The sequence below is a fragment of the Nannobrachium achirus genome, assembly GCF_963921795.1.
Source record: "Nannobrachium achirus genome assembly, chromosome: 1".
Taxonomy (NCBI): Eukaryota; Metazoa; Chordata; class Actinopteri; order Myctophiformes; family Myctophidae; genus Nannobrachium; species Nannobrachium achirus.
The window spans coordinates 11,897,546-11,913,751 of NC_137810.1; the positions used below are offsets into that span (position 1 = coordinate 11,897,546).

General features: G+C 42.7%; 1 protein-coding gene across 12 annotated transcripts in view; it reads left to right on the forward strand.

The window, feature by feature from the left end:
- Positions 1-16,206, forward strand: part of herc2 (HECT and RLD domain containing E3 ubiquitin protein ligase 2) — a 181,587-nt gene that overhangs the window by 120,186 nt on the left and 45,195 nt on the right. For all 12 annotated transcript variants that reach the window (XM_080732028.1, XM_080732030.1, XM_080732029.1 and 9 more), the window contains 7 exons: positions 1,036-1,147; positions 1,858-1,939; positions 5,662-5,896; positions 6,689-6,866; positions 9,817-9,898; positions 10,159-10,330; positions 10,764-10,908. In XM_080732028.1, coding sequence (XP_080588154.1) covers positions 1,036-1,147; positions 1,858-1,939; positions 5,662-5,896; positions 6,689-6,866; positions 9,817-9,898; positions 10,159-10,330; positions 10,764-10,908 — 1,006 coding nt within the window. The remainder of the gene's footprint in view (positions 1-1,035; positions 1,148-1,857; positions 1,940-5,661; positions 5,897-6,688; positions 6,867-9,816; positions 9,899-10,158; positions 10,331-10,763; positions 10,909-16,206) is intronic.

Consider the following 16,206-nt stretch of genomic DNA (forward strand, 5'->3'; position numbering starts at 1 on the left):
GCGATGTGTATCTGTGATGTGTATCTGTGATGTGTATCTGTGATGTGTATGTGTGATGTGTATCTGCGATGTGTATCTGTGATGTGTATCTGCGATGTGTATCTGTGATGTGTATCTGTGATGTGTATCTGCGATGTGTATCTGCGATGTGTATCTGTGATGTGTATCTGTGATGTGTATGTGTGATGTGTATCTGCGATGTATATGTGTGATGTGTATCTGCGATGTGTATCTGTGATGTGTATCTGTGATGTGTATCTGCGATGTGTATCTGTGATGTGTATCTGCGATGTGTATCTGCGATGTGTATCTGTGATGTGTAAACCAGGATTCAAATCCGGTCCCCCATTCGAGTGCCAACATTTCTGTCATTGACCTAAAAGAGCACGGCTGCTTGATCAGGGGAGAAATTGAACTTTGACCTGCAGGCAGTACCACCTGTCAGTAGGCCTGTCACAATTATTACATGATCGTCTAATCGCAATTATCTTTGTCACAATGGTCGCATGTTGTGAGCTTGTTTAACACATTGACCGCCATTTTAACATACCTCCGTACTCCCACCTGCCATTCGTCTCCATAGACTTCCATGTAATTGGGTGTGCACGGATCATGCACACCCATGCCTAGATAATGCACCACGTGTGTCCACATTGCTCACAGCTTTCAAACAAAAAAATCCGAATGGAAATCCGTTCAGGCATTCATGAGATAACAGCCACTATGTTTAACAAAGATGGCTGCCAAAATGGCTGCCATGCTTGAAAGATGGGGTTGCTATGGGGGTTAAACATGCAATTTCGCGATTGCTATCATGCCTACTCCATTTTTTTTTAATTCTCTGGACTATCGGGCCTGGCGGGGAAAGACATTGGAATAATCTCGGGACTATCGGGCCTGGCAGGGAATGAGTTAAAATAACGTGTTATTCAGAAACACGTGGATATGGGTTGCAGCTTTAAGCGCGTGTCTCCTTTCTCCATCCCAGTCTTATGGATTGCAGCTTTAAGCGTGTGTCTCCTTTCTCCATCCCAGTCTTGCCAGGAAGAAGTTGTCAGGTTTGGAGTCGTCCGCCACCATCAGGACCAAGGTGTTTGTGTGGGGGTTGAACGACAAGGACCAGCTGGGAGGCCTCAAAGGATCGAAGGTACAGCCTGTACAGTTATACAGTGGTTCTCAACCTGTGGGTGCATGGGGACCCCACATTATTTTGGGGGTCCCCAGATGATTAACTTAATGCGCAACATTGTTTTCTCTCTCAACAGTAAACAAACCATCATTAAGTTTAAGTATATATAGAGGGTATCTGCACATTTCCAAAGTGACAATTCAAGGACTTTTAAATATCTTTAAAATGTCAAATTAAACTTTGGCCAAATCGTCAAATATTAGAGGCAGAAATTGTGAAAATAGCAGATCTACATGCTCACAACACCTCGCAACGCGAGGCGTTGTGAGCATGTAGATCGGCTATTTTCACAATAGAACCATGTTATACAAAATGTAATTCCTCAACTCTTAGTGCTTGGCAGGGTGGGGGGGTCCCCTGTTAAAATATGATTAATTTGGGGGCCGTAGCCTGAAAAGGGTTGAGAACCACTGTGTTATGACATGGCTGCATGATGAAAAGGTTGAGAACCACTGTGTTATGACATGGCTGCATGATGAAAAGGTTGAGAACCACTGTGTTATGACATGGCTGCATGATGAAAAGGTTGAGAACCACTGTGTTATGACATGGCTGCATGATGAAAAGGTTGAGAACCACTGTGTTATGACATGGCTGCATGATGATCTCTCCTAATAAAGCCCTCTTCTGTCCACTCATCTTGGGACCGTTTGGGGTGTCGTTCACAGATAAAGGTGCCTTCCTTCTCTGAAACCCTGTCTGCACTCAATGTGGTCCAAGTGGCCGGAGGCTCCAAGAGCCTGTTTGCAGGTGAGTGGGTCTCAACAGTATGCATAAACCATGGTGTCTTTGAGGAACCCTGTGGGCTCATGTTCCTTGGAAAATGCCCCCTTGTGTGCGTGCACGCGCGCGTGTGTGTGTGCACACACACGCGTGTTGTGTGTTATCACAATACTTACTTATGGACCTTACTTAAGGGTCAATATTCACTATGTTGCATTGTCACGCTTCCTCTATTCCAGAGGTCTTCAACAGGGGGTCCGTGACGCCTAGGGGTTCCGCGGAGGTACTGCATGGGGTCCACGAAATTGTTATTTTTTATTTTATTTTTTATTTTCAATCTTTTTAAGAATAAATCATGATTCTGTCCATTTTGAATAGCTTGCATACATGATTACTGTGCAAATTGTTGATAATATTAAGTACTATGTTTAGAAATGGTAGTGCCACCCTGCTCGCTGTAGTCTACCTTACATGTATGTTTAAAATAAAAATATGTTGTAGCCCCGGCCTCCCAACCCTACGAGGTGGTAGGGGGTCCCTGCTCAATCTCCCCATCGGTTTGGGGGTCCCTGGCGCCTGAAAACATTGAAGACCGCTGCTCTAGTCTAAACACTTAACCAATTGCGAAATTAGCCTATCTATAAGCTCACGTCTCATGATTCAACACGCGGTGAGTTTGTAGATCAGCTATTTTAGCTTATTTTATTTTTTATTTTTTATGAACAAAATGGCATGCCCAAAACAGGGCTGCCATGTTCAAAGTGGTTACTTTGGGGCAACCCAGTCCAGCTCTAGCGACCCTGACCCACTCCCTAGTTTGATTCCCAGACTGACGGGCCGTTTGCCGATTGTCATTCCCCTACTCTCTCTCTCTGTGTTTCCTGGCTCTCACCACTATTGCTGTCAAATAAAGAAAAATAATGTGTGTTCAGCACGTATGTCTGTACTTCGTATGTCTGTACGTCCATTAAGACGTGTAATTATTTTATACTTTAGCTATTGAAAAATAGCAGATACACAAGCTCACATAGTGCGCACAGAGTGCCGCACTACGAGCTTGTAGATCAGCTATTTTTGAAAAGTTGTGAAAATTTGTGAAAATCTTTGATTATATGTATTTTTTAAGTGAACAGTTGTAACTCTAAAATTTGCTTCTGGGGGTCCCTGGAAGTAAATATTATGAGATGCGGGTCCATGGCCAAAAACATCTTTACATCAAGGAAGCAAGCACAACTCCAATTCATCTCCACTTCTCTGAGCATTTTTAACTGGGTGCACGGTCGGGAAAGTAACTTTTACAAGAACATCTCTAAAAGAGAATACCGGCACTCACAGAAAATCGTCATTTAAGGCACTTTTATTTAAGTTTACAAGTTGGCATGGCACGCCACAGAGTAAAGCACAACGTTTCGGCGTCAAGCCTTCATCAGTGTTGTATGATGGCCATGGCCAAATACATATCATTTTGGGGGTCCTTCACATGAGAATGTTTTGAGCACCACTGACATAGAAACTAGGGATGTCAAAAATGGACCTTTATCAAAATCGATTATTCTATAGCAATATTCGAATATTATTCGAAAATCGATAATTAATTATTATTATTTTTTTTTTATAAAAAAAAAAAAAAAAAAAAAAAAAACGTTTTTTCCTTCTGGATTTCAATGCACATTTACATATGTACAACATGGCTCTTCAGGTAATTGGTAGCCTAACTACTACTCTTCATCTTTCTTTTTAGTGTGCCAGTGTACTGTTCACCTAATCTCTCAAGAACAGATTTTGTGATGCTTTACAATACAGAGGGCGCTGTTTTCCCTTTTCTTTGATGATGGCCACCAAGTACCAAACAATCAAGCCTGAATCAATCACACCTGTGTCTGAGACAGGGGGGGAGGAGAGTGTGTAGCAGGCAGCTGCCACTCTGCTGTGCTCCTTCACTCTACACAGTTTACAGTTGGTGCTGGTGTGAATAATAAATCAATGGCCATTTACTATTATCATTAATACTATTGTTAGCCTATATTCTATATTTTGGTTTAAACTAACTAACTAAGCCAAAAAAATAGTATTTAAAAAAAAAAAAAAAAAACGAAAAAAAAAAAAAAATCTTTTTTTTTGATTTTCGATTATGAAATATTAAAATCGAATATTGATTAATGGAACGAATATTCGAAAATCGATTATTCGGTGACATCCCTAATAGAAACATAGGCATTTCGGAAACCTATTAGGATCAGAGATTCCGTTAGCCGGTATTTACCGGCCATTGGCCGGTTAAATGTTTCATTGGCCGGTAATTATAAAGTCCACCGGCCACCGTGGCCGGCTGGGAAAATGCCTCTTAGGCTATTTTATCATTTAATCTTATTATTCACATAATTATTTGTCTAAAGTAGTAAAGCTACAACCATTAAAACCTATCATAATTTTAAATTTGTATCATGTTCTGTCTTCTGTGAGTCTGACGACAGCGGAGCTGCTTCATGCTGCGCTGTTAGAGGTGGGACTTTCGCGAACAAATCAAGTCTTTTGAACGGCTCTTTGAAATGAACGGTTCACTGTAGTGGGAAAAGCACGCTAGTCTTTTGAACGGCTCTTTGAAAGGAACGGATCCCAGAGATCCGGCTCACTTCAAATAGCCATAAATCCCATCTCTATGTTACGTGCATAGGAGCTTCAAGCTCACAACAAGTCGAAACGCGCATCGCTGTGAGCTTGTATGTCTGCTATTTTAGACACGCACACGGCCTTACGGAGAAGCACACATCACGTTTCACAGCTCCGTCAAGTTGGTAGCCTTACATTAATGCGCTCCTGCAGGACTTCTGCATTGTGACGGGGGGATGTCTGCAGGGAGCCCTGCAGACATCCCCCCGTCACAATGCAGAAGTCCTGCAGGAGCGCATTAATGTAAGGCTATCAAGTTGGCACCTCACGGAGGTCTACAGCGTGGTTTTAGTGTTATAATCAGAACAGAACTGGGGTTCTAGACCAAGCTGGACCCAGAGTAGACGATAATGAAAAAGGGACCCGAACTCTGTGGAATCGTGGATATTATAATGACTTTCTGATCGCATGGATGTGATCCCATCGTGGTCAAAGCAACAGAGGCAAGTTAGTAACCTTCCTTGCACCAACATAACATTAACAAAACAAAACAAATGTTGTGTGTTTGCATATTAAGGTTTAATGAGACGGTGAAGCCAAAATCATACAATTAACTTATTAATTTGTAGGCCACGTACTGTGTGGCAGGGCGCGCAAACGGTTCGCTTGTGTTGCGCGCCCATTTTAACCTATTCACTTCTTTATACTACTACATAACATAAGTAGTTAGGATATTATTTTGTTAACTCAGGAACAGATTGCAATTGCATCTGTGATAAAGAGCAATTAAGGAAGCCCAGCGCTAACATAAAATGGGGTTATTATTATGTGCACCATGCACATACAGTATCTCATCTGCAAACACGTGTGACGTTCAATATAATATGGCCGATAAATTAATTGATTGGCCGGTAAAATATAATCCTGCCGGCCACGGTGGCCGGCCCCAAAAATGCCTAGCGGAAACCCTGATTAGGATATAGAATCGGGTCAAAAATGTGACTTTCACAAATGTCCATGGTTTTTCAAAAATGGCAGTTCTACAAGTTCGCAGCTTGTATATCTGCTATTTTTCACTAATTACAATGGTTAAAGTAATAATGTGTTCCCGGTCTAAATGGGTTAACTTGCTGTTCCAGTGACGGTGGAAGGGAAGGTGTTTGCGTGCGGAGAGGCCACCAACGGCAGGCTGGGCCTGGGCCTGTCCAGCGGGACCATCCCCATCCCCCGGCAGATCACGGCCCTCAGTAACTACGTGGTGAAGAAGGTGGCGGTGCACTCGGGAGGGCGCCACGCCATGGCCCTCACCGTGGACGGACGGGTCTTCTCCTGGGGCGAGGGCGACGACGGCAAGCTGGGACACTTCAGCAGAATGTACGTCGTAAACCTTTCAATTAACCCATTTAGGCCTAACCTATGGTTAGGGCTAAATCAGAAATTAGCCTACAAAAACAAATATGTTGCTACATACTGTACATACTGTAAGCCCCTCCCAAACAGCAAAATGTGTTCCCGACCTGAATGGGTTAAATTAAAACGTTATTATTCCAGGCACACAGGGGGTCCATAGAGTAGTCAACAACATTTAAAAACAATAACAATGTACACAAACACAATAGAATACTGAAAAACAGACAAAATTACAGATCAAATTATAATGTATAGGCTGACTATCCAGTGTTTACGACGAGAACCGGAGACAGTTCTTCTCAGGATTGACTATATCCTCAACTATGCTGTGAGACATGAAACCATACATTGAATACCTTAAAGGACCATTTCACCTCTGGGAAAACCAGATCTTATTTTATTGTTGTTTGGGACATGATGTAGCATGCTGAAATACTAAAATATCTAAAAACTCAGATTGAGCAAAAAAAACTGTGAGAAAACATTGTTTTCTCACAAATTAAACGTTGGTCAAATTGTTAAATATTAGAGGCAGAACTTGTGAAATTAGCCGATCTATTGCGAGGCGTTGTGAGCATGTAGATCGGCTATTTTCACAATAGAACCACGTTACACAAAATGTAATGCCTCAACTCTTAGTGCTCGTCAGGGTGGGGGGGTCCCCAGTTAAAACATGATTATTTTGGGGGTCGTGGCCTGAAAAGGTTGAGGACCACTCATGCGCTAATGCTCCGTGGTCATCTTCACCTCCTACAGGAACTGTGACAAGCCCAGGCTGATCGAGGCCCTGAAGACCAAGCGGATCCGGGACATCGCCTGTGGCAGCTCTCACAGCGCAGCCATCACCTCCAGCGGGGAGCTGTACAGCTGGGGGCTGGGCGAGTACGGCCGCCTGGGCCACGGGGACAACACCACCCAGCTCAGGCCTAAACTGGTAGGGGTCTGTGTGTGTGTGTGTGTGTGTTTGTGTGTGTGTGCGTTTGCCCAGCATTTACTCATGGTACTCTGGTATTAGTAGGGATGGGTATCCTTTGGATTTTTTGGAGTCCGGTTCCGGTTCTGCTTATCGGTTCCGGTTTCTAACGGTTCCTATTTCGGTTCCAAAATGGTTTGGTTTTTTACACAAAAACATAATCTTTTTATTTAATTTTAATGTTTAATTTACAGTTTTAATGAATCATCTAAAACATATTTTTTAATTTAATTTTAAACATTTAATTTACAGTTTTAATGAATCATGCAAATGAAATCATATTTCAATGTCTCCTGGGATACTCTTATTCTGAAGAGATTAAGAAGTCGACCACCGTCTGGAAGTCTTATTGCCTTAAGAAATCTGGAAGTCTTATTGCTGCTAGCGCAACATATCTTATTCTGAAGAGATCGGCCACCGGAAGTGTTAGATTTGCCAGCTTAGATTTGACAACAGAACACAACTCGACGAGCGAGCGAGAGAGACGCAGTCGGACTCACAGACACCCAGTGTCGCACGGGGGTCCGCATTCACACAAGAGCTGTTGCCGTACAGTCTTTCAGATGAATCCCACGCTGTCATAAATGTTTCGTCTCCATCTCAGGTCTCTCTGTGGCTATACGGGGCTCAGCTGTACTGGTGGCTGGGCTGCTAATGTTGCTAGCATCGCTACCGCTGCCAGTCAGTGTTGTTGTTGACTGAGTGGCAACGAAATTGTCCCCCGATTGTGTGTGTGCTTGTGTGTCTGTGTGTGTTTGGAGGAATACAAGTTGTAACGTAACTCACATTAGTTTAGCCTCGGGAACCGGGGACAGGTCCTGACAGATAGTCAAAAGATATATAAAATGTAATCATGAAGCCTTTTTTTGAACGGATAGCACATCTTTTTTTTGGAGCTGTGTGAAACACAGGCTCCCTATACGTGGCTGTGTGGGTCTGTGTGTGTGTCTGTCTGTCTGTCTGTGTGTGTGTGTGTCTGTGTGTATGTAGCCTGAACTTCCTAAACTTCGGCACGCCACTAGTCCCACAGTTTTGCCACCAAACACTCGCGCCATATGTCAAATCGACCGGCTTACTCGGGAATCGTGGGCTATTACTTTTCTAAGAGAAAGGTTCTATAGTTTAATTGATATTAATTTATTAGTGAATTAATTTTCCCCATTGACTTAGAATGGGAATCGCAAAAACTCACATTCAATTATTTGTCTCTCGCAAACCACAGGGGCTACAGTTTCAAGACTTGGAGAGGAGGTTCATAATGATTTCAAGGATTAAATAAAAAATAATTGTGTCATTTGGCCTCATGGTGGCGCTATAACACCCCACTTTACGTTTTGGCCTGTAACTCTTGAACCGTAGTTCGGAAAATTAAAAATATTTTTTCCCTGGATTCCTTGGGTCATGAGGCATCTCCCCATATAGGCCACGCCCATTTGCGCCATGATAGATTTTCCGCCATCTTGAATTTTCTCCAAAACACACTTTTTGCTCCTTTTCCTACATATTTTCTTCAATTGTCACAAAAATCGGTACACATGATCCACACACACACACACACACACACACACACACACACACACACACACACACACACACACACACACACACACACACACACACACACAGCTCCACTTCACACGGGTGTGATTTTTTTTTAATGGTGCGTCTAGGAACCGATAAGCAGTACCGAAAGTAAATATATTTTTTGGGTACCCAGGAACCGTCATGTCCTTATCGGTTCTGTCCCGGTACCGAATTTCAGTACCCATCCCTAGGTATTAGTACATCTGCATCTACTGTATAGATCAGGGGTTTCCAGACTTTTTCAGCTCGAGACCCAAAAGAGAAATTTGTTGTCTCCCAGGGGGGGACTGCCCCATAGGTCGAACTCCCGTTGGGTCGAACAGCGTCGGCAGGTTAGATAATCACCCGCGAGCGTCGGCAGGTTACTGAGGTTAGGTTTAGGGTTAGAGTTAGGCATAGTTTTACTGAGGTTAGGATTAGGGTTTGGGTTAGAGTTCGGTGGTCGATCCAAAGGGTGTTCGACCTAATGACATGTTACCCTCCCAGGGACCCAAACTTATTAAGACAATTGGGAATCAATCAAAATAGTTTGGGATGCATTGTGATGTGATACAGTACTTACTTAACTCTTTTGATGCCTTTCCCGGAGACCCGGACTACTTCGGGAATGGCCTCCGCAATCTGATGTGCCTTTCCCGGACTAGTCCGGGACCGGCACTGTTTTTACATTAGCAGTGTTAGGCCTTACCGTAACGTCGGGGCCTCCCATTCATGCCGTCCATTGACCGCGGTTTGTTCATATTAGACACTGAGAGCATCGCGCCGCCGATTTTCTCCATTGAATCCAGCTGACGTTCAACCTCTTTTTCTCAAATCTATGTTTTTATGGAAGAGAAAAAAACCTTTTTTACGGCTAAATGGCCGAATAATGGTCTTCTAACATTAGCGTTATCCTATACTGTAGGTAATGGAAGCTAACTCCATCCGGGTCATATTCATGTCACGCACGAATGTGATGACGCGCATCACAGTTGCGGAAGGGTTGCGCATATACAGCGCGGCCCTATGGAGGTTTTCTCCTGAAATCCTTTTGAGATATTTTTTTAATCTTTGAATTAGGATACTTACTTGCGACCCATAACACGACCGCAACCCAAAATGGGATGCAGCCTTATGTTTGTGAAACACACAGTATATAATGGATGTACGGTACCGAATGGCTTGACCATGCAACGAAGACCTATTAGTTGTGTGGCTGTCTGCGATCACCTGCCTTAGAGTCTATTCTATCTGATTTATATTCTGCATTGTACAATGTAAAGCCGGACGCACATTAAATATTGTATAAATGGAGGGCATGGCATTAGTTGATGTCTTTGTGTTGCAGGTGAAGGTGCTTCTGGGTCACCGGGTCATTCAGGTGGCTTGTGGGAGCCGCGACGCTCAAACACTGGCCCTCACTGATGAAGGTACTGCTCTTAACGTAACATTTCGCTCACCCCAGAGTTGTGGGTGACCAATCAGAGCCCACTTTTTTTTATGTGACGTTTGAATTTGTTTGTAACCGCCTCTAGGAAATGAATCTTCCACACCAAAGTTCCAGACTAATATCTACACAGTGATATTAATCTGGTCATGCCAGGCTACTTAAACATTAACATCCCTATCCCCGGACAACATATCTACAAGATATTAATTAAAAAGTATTTTTTTCTTGTGCCTCTTCCAGGTCTGGTGTTCTCCTGGGGGGACGGGGACTTTGGGAAGCTGGGCCGCGGAGGCAGCGAGGGCTGCAACATCCCCCAGAACATCGAGCGGCTCAACGGGCAGGCCGTGTGTCAGATCGAGTGCGGGGCCCAGTTCTCCCTGGCTCTCACCAAATCCGGAGTGGTGTGGACCTGGTGAGAAGATTTCTGTAAAAGTCATGTCGTTCCATGGCAGATATATAATTTTGGCAATTTTTCACCTGTTTCAACCTGGCGTCTTGGACATTTCGTTACTAGTGAAAAGGTTTTCAAAAAGCAGTTCTGCAAGCTCACAATATGTTATGTTGCGAAGCCTTGTGAGCTTGTAGATTAGCTATTTTTGAGAATAGCTAATAAATACAGATTATATATTTTTTACCAAGCAACAACGTATTTGTTTATTTGTTTGCTTATAAGTTAAATATTCATATAGAAACTTCAATCAAATGTAAGATTTTTCACTTACATGTGTAATATTGGTTAAAACATCGGTAGACTCCGCATCGAAACCATCAATCTGGTACGGGTCACGGCTGTAGAACAAATGATTCACGACCCATGGGTAACCGTTGCTTGCTTCCCAACCCAGGGGTAAAGGTGACTACTTCCGGCTGGGTCACGGCACAGACGTCCACGTGCGGAAGCCCCAGATGGTGGAGGGGCTGCGGGGCAAGAAGATCGTCCACGTTGCCGTGGGGGCGCTGCACTGCCTGGCCGTCACAGAGACGGGACAGGTTAGTAGTACTGACCAGGGACGTGCTGGGCCCCTGATTCAGCCCGGGAAAAAGAGTTGTAGAGGCCCTCATTGTGCGCTATAGAGAGAGATCTCTCTCCATAGCGCTGCTGCTACTCAAAGATTTGCTATTTCAGATCATGACAAGTGACAAGCCAGTGGGCCAATTACATGAGTTATATTTCGTCGTTGTCGGGTGGAAACCTTGTATGTCTAAAACCGTTTTAAAAATGATTTAAACTATAGTGAAAACAGCCGATCTTCGAGCACACAACGCCTCGCACCGCGAGACGTTGTGTGCTTGTAGATCTGCTGTTTTCACTACTTTTGGGCGACAGCCTTGTGTGATGAAGCAGGGCTTTGCTTTGCGAAAAAATTTACACATTTGAAACTTCGAGATACGAGGTTTCTGCCCGACAGTGACGATTTACTTTGTTGGCCGCCCAGCCCCCAAAATGGAACGAAGGCCGACATTTTATTTTAATATTTTTCCTAATGGCAGGCCTGGACGGTCCCGGGAATGAACCGGCTGTTCGGAAGTTGTCCCGCTTTTCCCAATGGCCAGCACGTCCCTGGTACTGATCAGGGACGTGCAGAGAATTTTAGAGAGGCAGGGGCTAAAACTTCCAAAAGGGCTTTTGGTGGAAATATCGAAAATAGCAGACCTCCAAGCTCACGCTGTGACGCGTTGTGAGCTTGGAGGTTGGCTATTTTGGTGTGTGATACCACACTGAACTACTGTAAGCATAATCAAGTCGATACTAGAGATGTGGCGTAACGGCATGGATTTCCACACAGAGGGCAATTCTTTTCAACATAAGAGTTTGGACAAGGCCATTCTCTTGAATGTTGCCTTCGGGTATTGCATGGAAAGAGGGCACGTGCGTTTTCTTCACCATAGTAAAAACTGCATTCATGGTCTTTTTACAGACGGGTATAAGGGTAGGGGCTCAAGCCCCCTTTGATGTCTATGTGTGCACGTGCCTGAGCCAGAATTACACCAGGGACCGCCAGCGGCACGGGTCCATTTGGTTTTCCATGAGTACAATTAATCAGGGAATTTTAATAAAACCCTGGGAATAAATTCCTTACCAAACAATGTCTTCACCAATGTGTTCGTAAAGGTGTCTAGTAACATATCTAACAAAGATTGAAATTCAACATCCCTAGCAAAATGTTTGACAGCTAGGGTAATTCTGGGTCTCATTCACTTACTATACACTGTACCAAAAATATGTTTTAAGTAGCATGTTGGGGGTCTAACTAGGTGTTTTTAATTATTCTGAATCCATTGCAAGCATTTTCTTTTTTGCACGAAAAACATTCATTGGGCCAAAATCAGACGCAAAAGAAACTATGGTTTAGTGATGAGTCGTCACTTTTCACAAGGTGTATGGGGTCCATTTTTGGCCCACGGAATGTTTTTCGTGCAAAACAAATGCTTGCAATGGATTCAGAATTATTAAAAACACCTAGTTAGACCCCTCACATCCCACTTAAAGCATATTTTTGGGAGTGATTTTTTTCCCCTTATAGTACAGTGTATAAGTGAATGAGACCCAGAATTACCCTAGCTGTCAAACATTTTGCTAGGGATGTTGAATTTCAATCTTTGTTAGATATGTTACTAGACACCTTTACGAACACATTGGTGAAGAAATTGTTTGGTAAGGAATTTATTCCCAGATTTGACAGATATTCTGCTAGTTTTCCCTGACTAAATCTCTGGGTCTGCAGCTTAATGCATACCAAACTCTGGGTCCTTGAAATGTTTTAAAACAAGTTAGAGAACCCACTGCGTTACACAGCAGTCTGTTTTTACGGCCGTGGCACCCTTCCAGATGTGCCAGTTTGTCCTCCCATCGTGGTGGGTTTGATAGATTTACTCTCCACTCGACTCCCCCGAGCAACCCTGACCTTCCCTGCCCCACGGTTCCCACGTCCTTGTTTAACAAGAATTGACACAGTCAATATATAAGCTGGTCAGATGAAAAAAAAAATGTTTTTTGAAAAAAAAAAAATGTTTTTTGAAAAAAAAAAAGTTTTGGAAAAAAATGTTTTTTGGAAAAAAAAAGTTTTGAAAAAACTCGGGCGTGCTCAAACAACAGTAATAACTGCGTATTACCTTACTGTACTTTACTGTACTGTATACTGTACCTCACTGTACTGTACTGTACATATTCTGTGTTCTATATCTATGAAGTCTGTGTTCTAGATCTATGAATTTTGTCACTCCCCCCCCCCCGTGTATGTGTGTGTGTGTGTGTGTGTGTGTGTGTGTGTGTGTGTGTGTGTGTGTGTGTGTGTGTGTGTGTGTGTGTGTGTGTGTGTGTGTGTGTGTGTGTGTGTGTGTGTGTGTGTGTGACTTTTACTTATAACTGAGTACATCTACAGTGCAGTATTGATACTTTTAAGATACTTTTAAAAAAACAAGTGTAAAACATTTGAGTACTTTTTCCAACAGCTACTTTCCCCCATAGCCTGGAGGACTCCTGCTAAGTTTACAGTTGCCATATAGCCTATTACTCTATAAATCTATCTGTGATGTCTGATTTTACTAAAACTAGCATGCTTATTAGGCAGTAGTGGGAAAAGTACTCGCATTCTTTACTTAAGTATCATACAAGTGGAAGACTTGTATTCAAAATTTACTTGAGTACAAGTATAAAAAGTATTTGTATTGAAATGTACCAAAAGCAGAAAGTACGCATTATGCAGAACTTAATGTAACCAAGGTGTTCAAATAAGTGTATTGATTGTAGGCATTTTCCAAAATCTTGTGGTATTTCACTGCTACATATCGTTCTAAATATATGCTTTCTTGTCATTTAGTACAATGAATGTGTTACCGTGTCTCTAGAAATGTGCTCATTATTTGTGAAGATACTAACTGTAATTCTCAAAGACTCGCATTGGTTCATTCAGCACATCGTTTTTGCTCTGTTTCATTTGATATTAAAATGCAACTCGAATTAATCTACTGTGTGGACACTGATCAGATGACAGGAAGAAGCAGCTCATCAATGAATGTACTTTGTGTTGCTTTTGTAAATTGTGTAGGGTACGATATTTTCATGACTTCACACCAAAGCCCATATCATGGTCATAGAGTTAAATCATTGACAACTTGCATACTCGTTCAGTTCATATGTTAATGCAGATGGTATGCAGAAGGTGTGACACATCACCTACTACAGCCTACAACGATGCCCAGGGCAACACTGCATATTGTCTATAAATGGCTCACAGTTTAAGGGGGTCATTACATGAGGTCGATTTTTTTGTAGACGATAGTTTTTACTATTGATTCGGCCATTTTGACACACGGAGACGCGGTTTCATGACCCTAACCGATACTTTTCCGAATTCGGCTCTGAAAGTGCATTTCTGCGGTTTCGCATCAGTTTCGCAACGGTGTAATATCGGAATTCGGCCGTGAGGGAGAGTGCGATGATGTCATAGCACCCCCTCCTCTGCTCCCCTTCCCCTGCTGCATATAAGTGTCAGTCTGTCAGACTAACCGAAAATGTATTATTATTATTTGTGTTGTTGTAGGCCTAATTCAAACCCAGAAAATAACCCAGTGATCTATTAGCACAAACCTCATTTGAAAAATGTCAGGAGTAGTCTATATGAAAGCCTTTTAAAAATGTCTAATTACGCACAAGTCGTCGCACCTGGGCTGGTACCCTAGCTGGCCTGTCGGAGTTGCAACAGCTCTCCTCTCCGCAAAGTTAAATTAAACCATTAGGCTATGGTATTCCATTCTAAGCAAAGCTATGATTAATGACTATTTTGCGTCCCCCTTTTTCAACTTCTCACCAAAAAATACTGGATTAATTCTTCATGCACCGCGCCACATCACAGACGCAGCGGACTTCAGGTAATGAGTGAGTTATTGTAATATGCTGAGTCTTGCTGACAGACAGACAGACAGACAGACACAGACAGACAGACAGACAGACAGACAGACAGACAGACAGACAGACAGACAGACAGACAGACAGAATAAACATAACTGTCCAGTCAGTCAGAGACCATCACAAAAACTTCCTCCATATCCTCGCTCCCTCTCCTCCAGTCAAAGAAATCATGTCGCTTTTTCTCTCCAGTGCGTCTAGCCTCCTCTTAAGGCACGCATGTTGCTTCCAAACTAGGCAATTTACTTAAAGCCATAACGGAAGGCTATGATTGTGACTTCCAGTGAAATAACAGACTGCCAGTGGCGTATGGCGTCAGTTCATTAATTTATTCCGTTAGTTTATTTTGCAACGGCGACGGCACATCATCCTCCATTGCGCCGCATCCCAGTGCAGTGCGTCAGTTCAGTAAGAGCTAAGGTATGGCAACATGACTGTTGTCTGGTCTTGCACGTGCAAGGCACGCATGCAAGACAGTCATGTTGCCAATACTTAGCAACAGGCATGATGAATTTATTTTAAGAAGTACATTTTATTATTTTCCCTTGTAATCAAGGTATGGTAGACTACCATACCCATATGTGCCTCTGTAGGCTAGCCTACTCCGTTAGTTGCCTCGCATGGTGCGTTATACTTCTGTGTTGCAGCTAGAAGACAGAACTCACTTAATATAGCCCATCCCCGTAGATAATGTCCAGAAATATGCTCCATAGGCTATAAATGTTCCGACCTTCATCTTCCAGGTGACTTTTGTTGGTGTTTCACTTCACCTCGCTAAAAACCTCCTTTTGCGGGACTCATTGAATATGCGAACAGATGATAATAATATGGATTTGGGAGCATAGCCTAATTACAAAGCATGTTTCATTAAAAACAATATAGGCCTATATTTTATAGTTGAAGGGTAAATACACAGTATAGGCCTATGTAGGCTGGGAACATGACACATTTTGCTTGAATTCATGCGTTGTCAACTTGTAGTATAAACACAGAAAAACGAAACAACAACAAGGTGTAAACGCGACGTTTTTTGGGTAATAAATCCAAAACGAGACCGGCAGCGTTTCCAATCGTCCTGGTATAAAGACCCCCTAAATAACGTACGGTTTATTTGGACAATCATCTGTAACAGATGAAGTATAATTAAATACGACGTGATTAACGTTTGTTTGACATCCTCATCACAATTACATTGGATGCATCGCGTTGATTAAAGTGAATGGCTGCTATAGTTTTGCTAGTTTTCATCACCTAATCACCTTCCTTTCATAACCTAATCTCTACGTTTAGAATTGAAAGAAGAAAAATAATGTTAATGTTAGTATGAAGCTAATTATAAAGCTTAAATGGATGATGATGTCAACAATGACTTGTGAAAA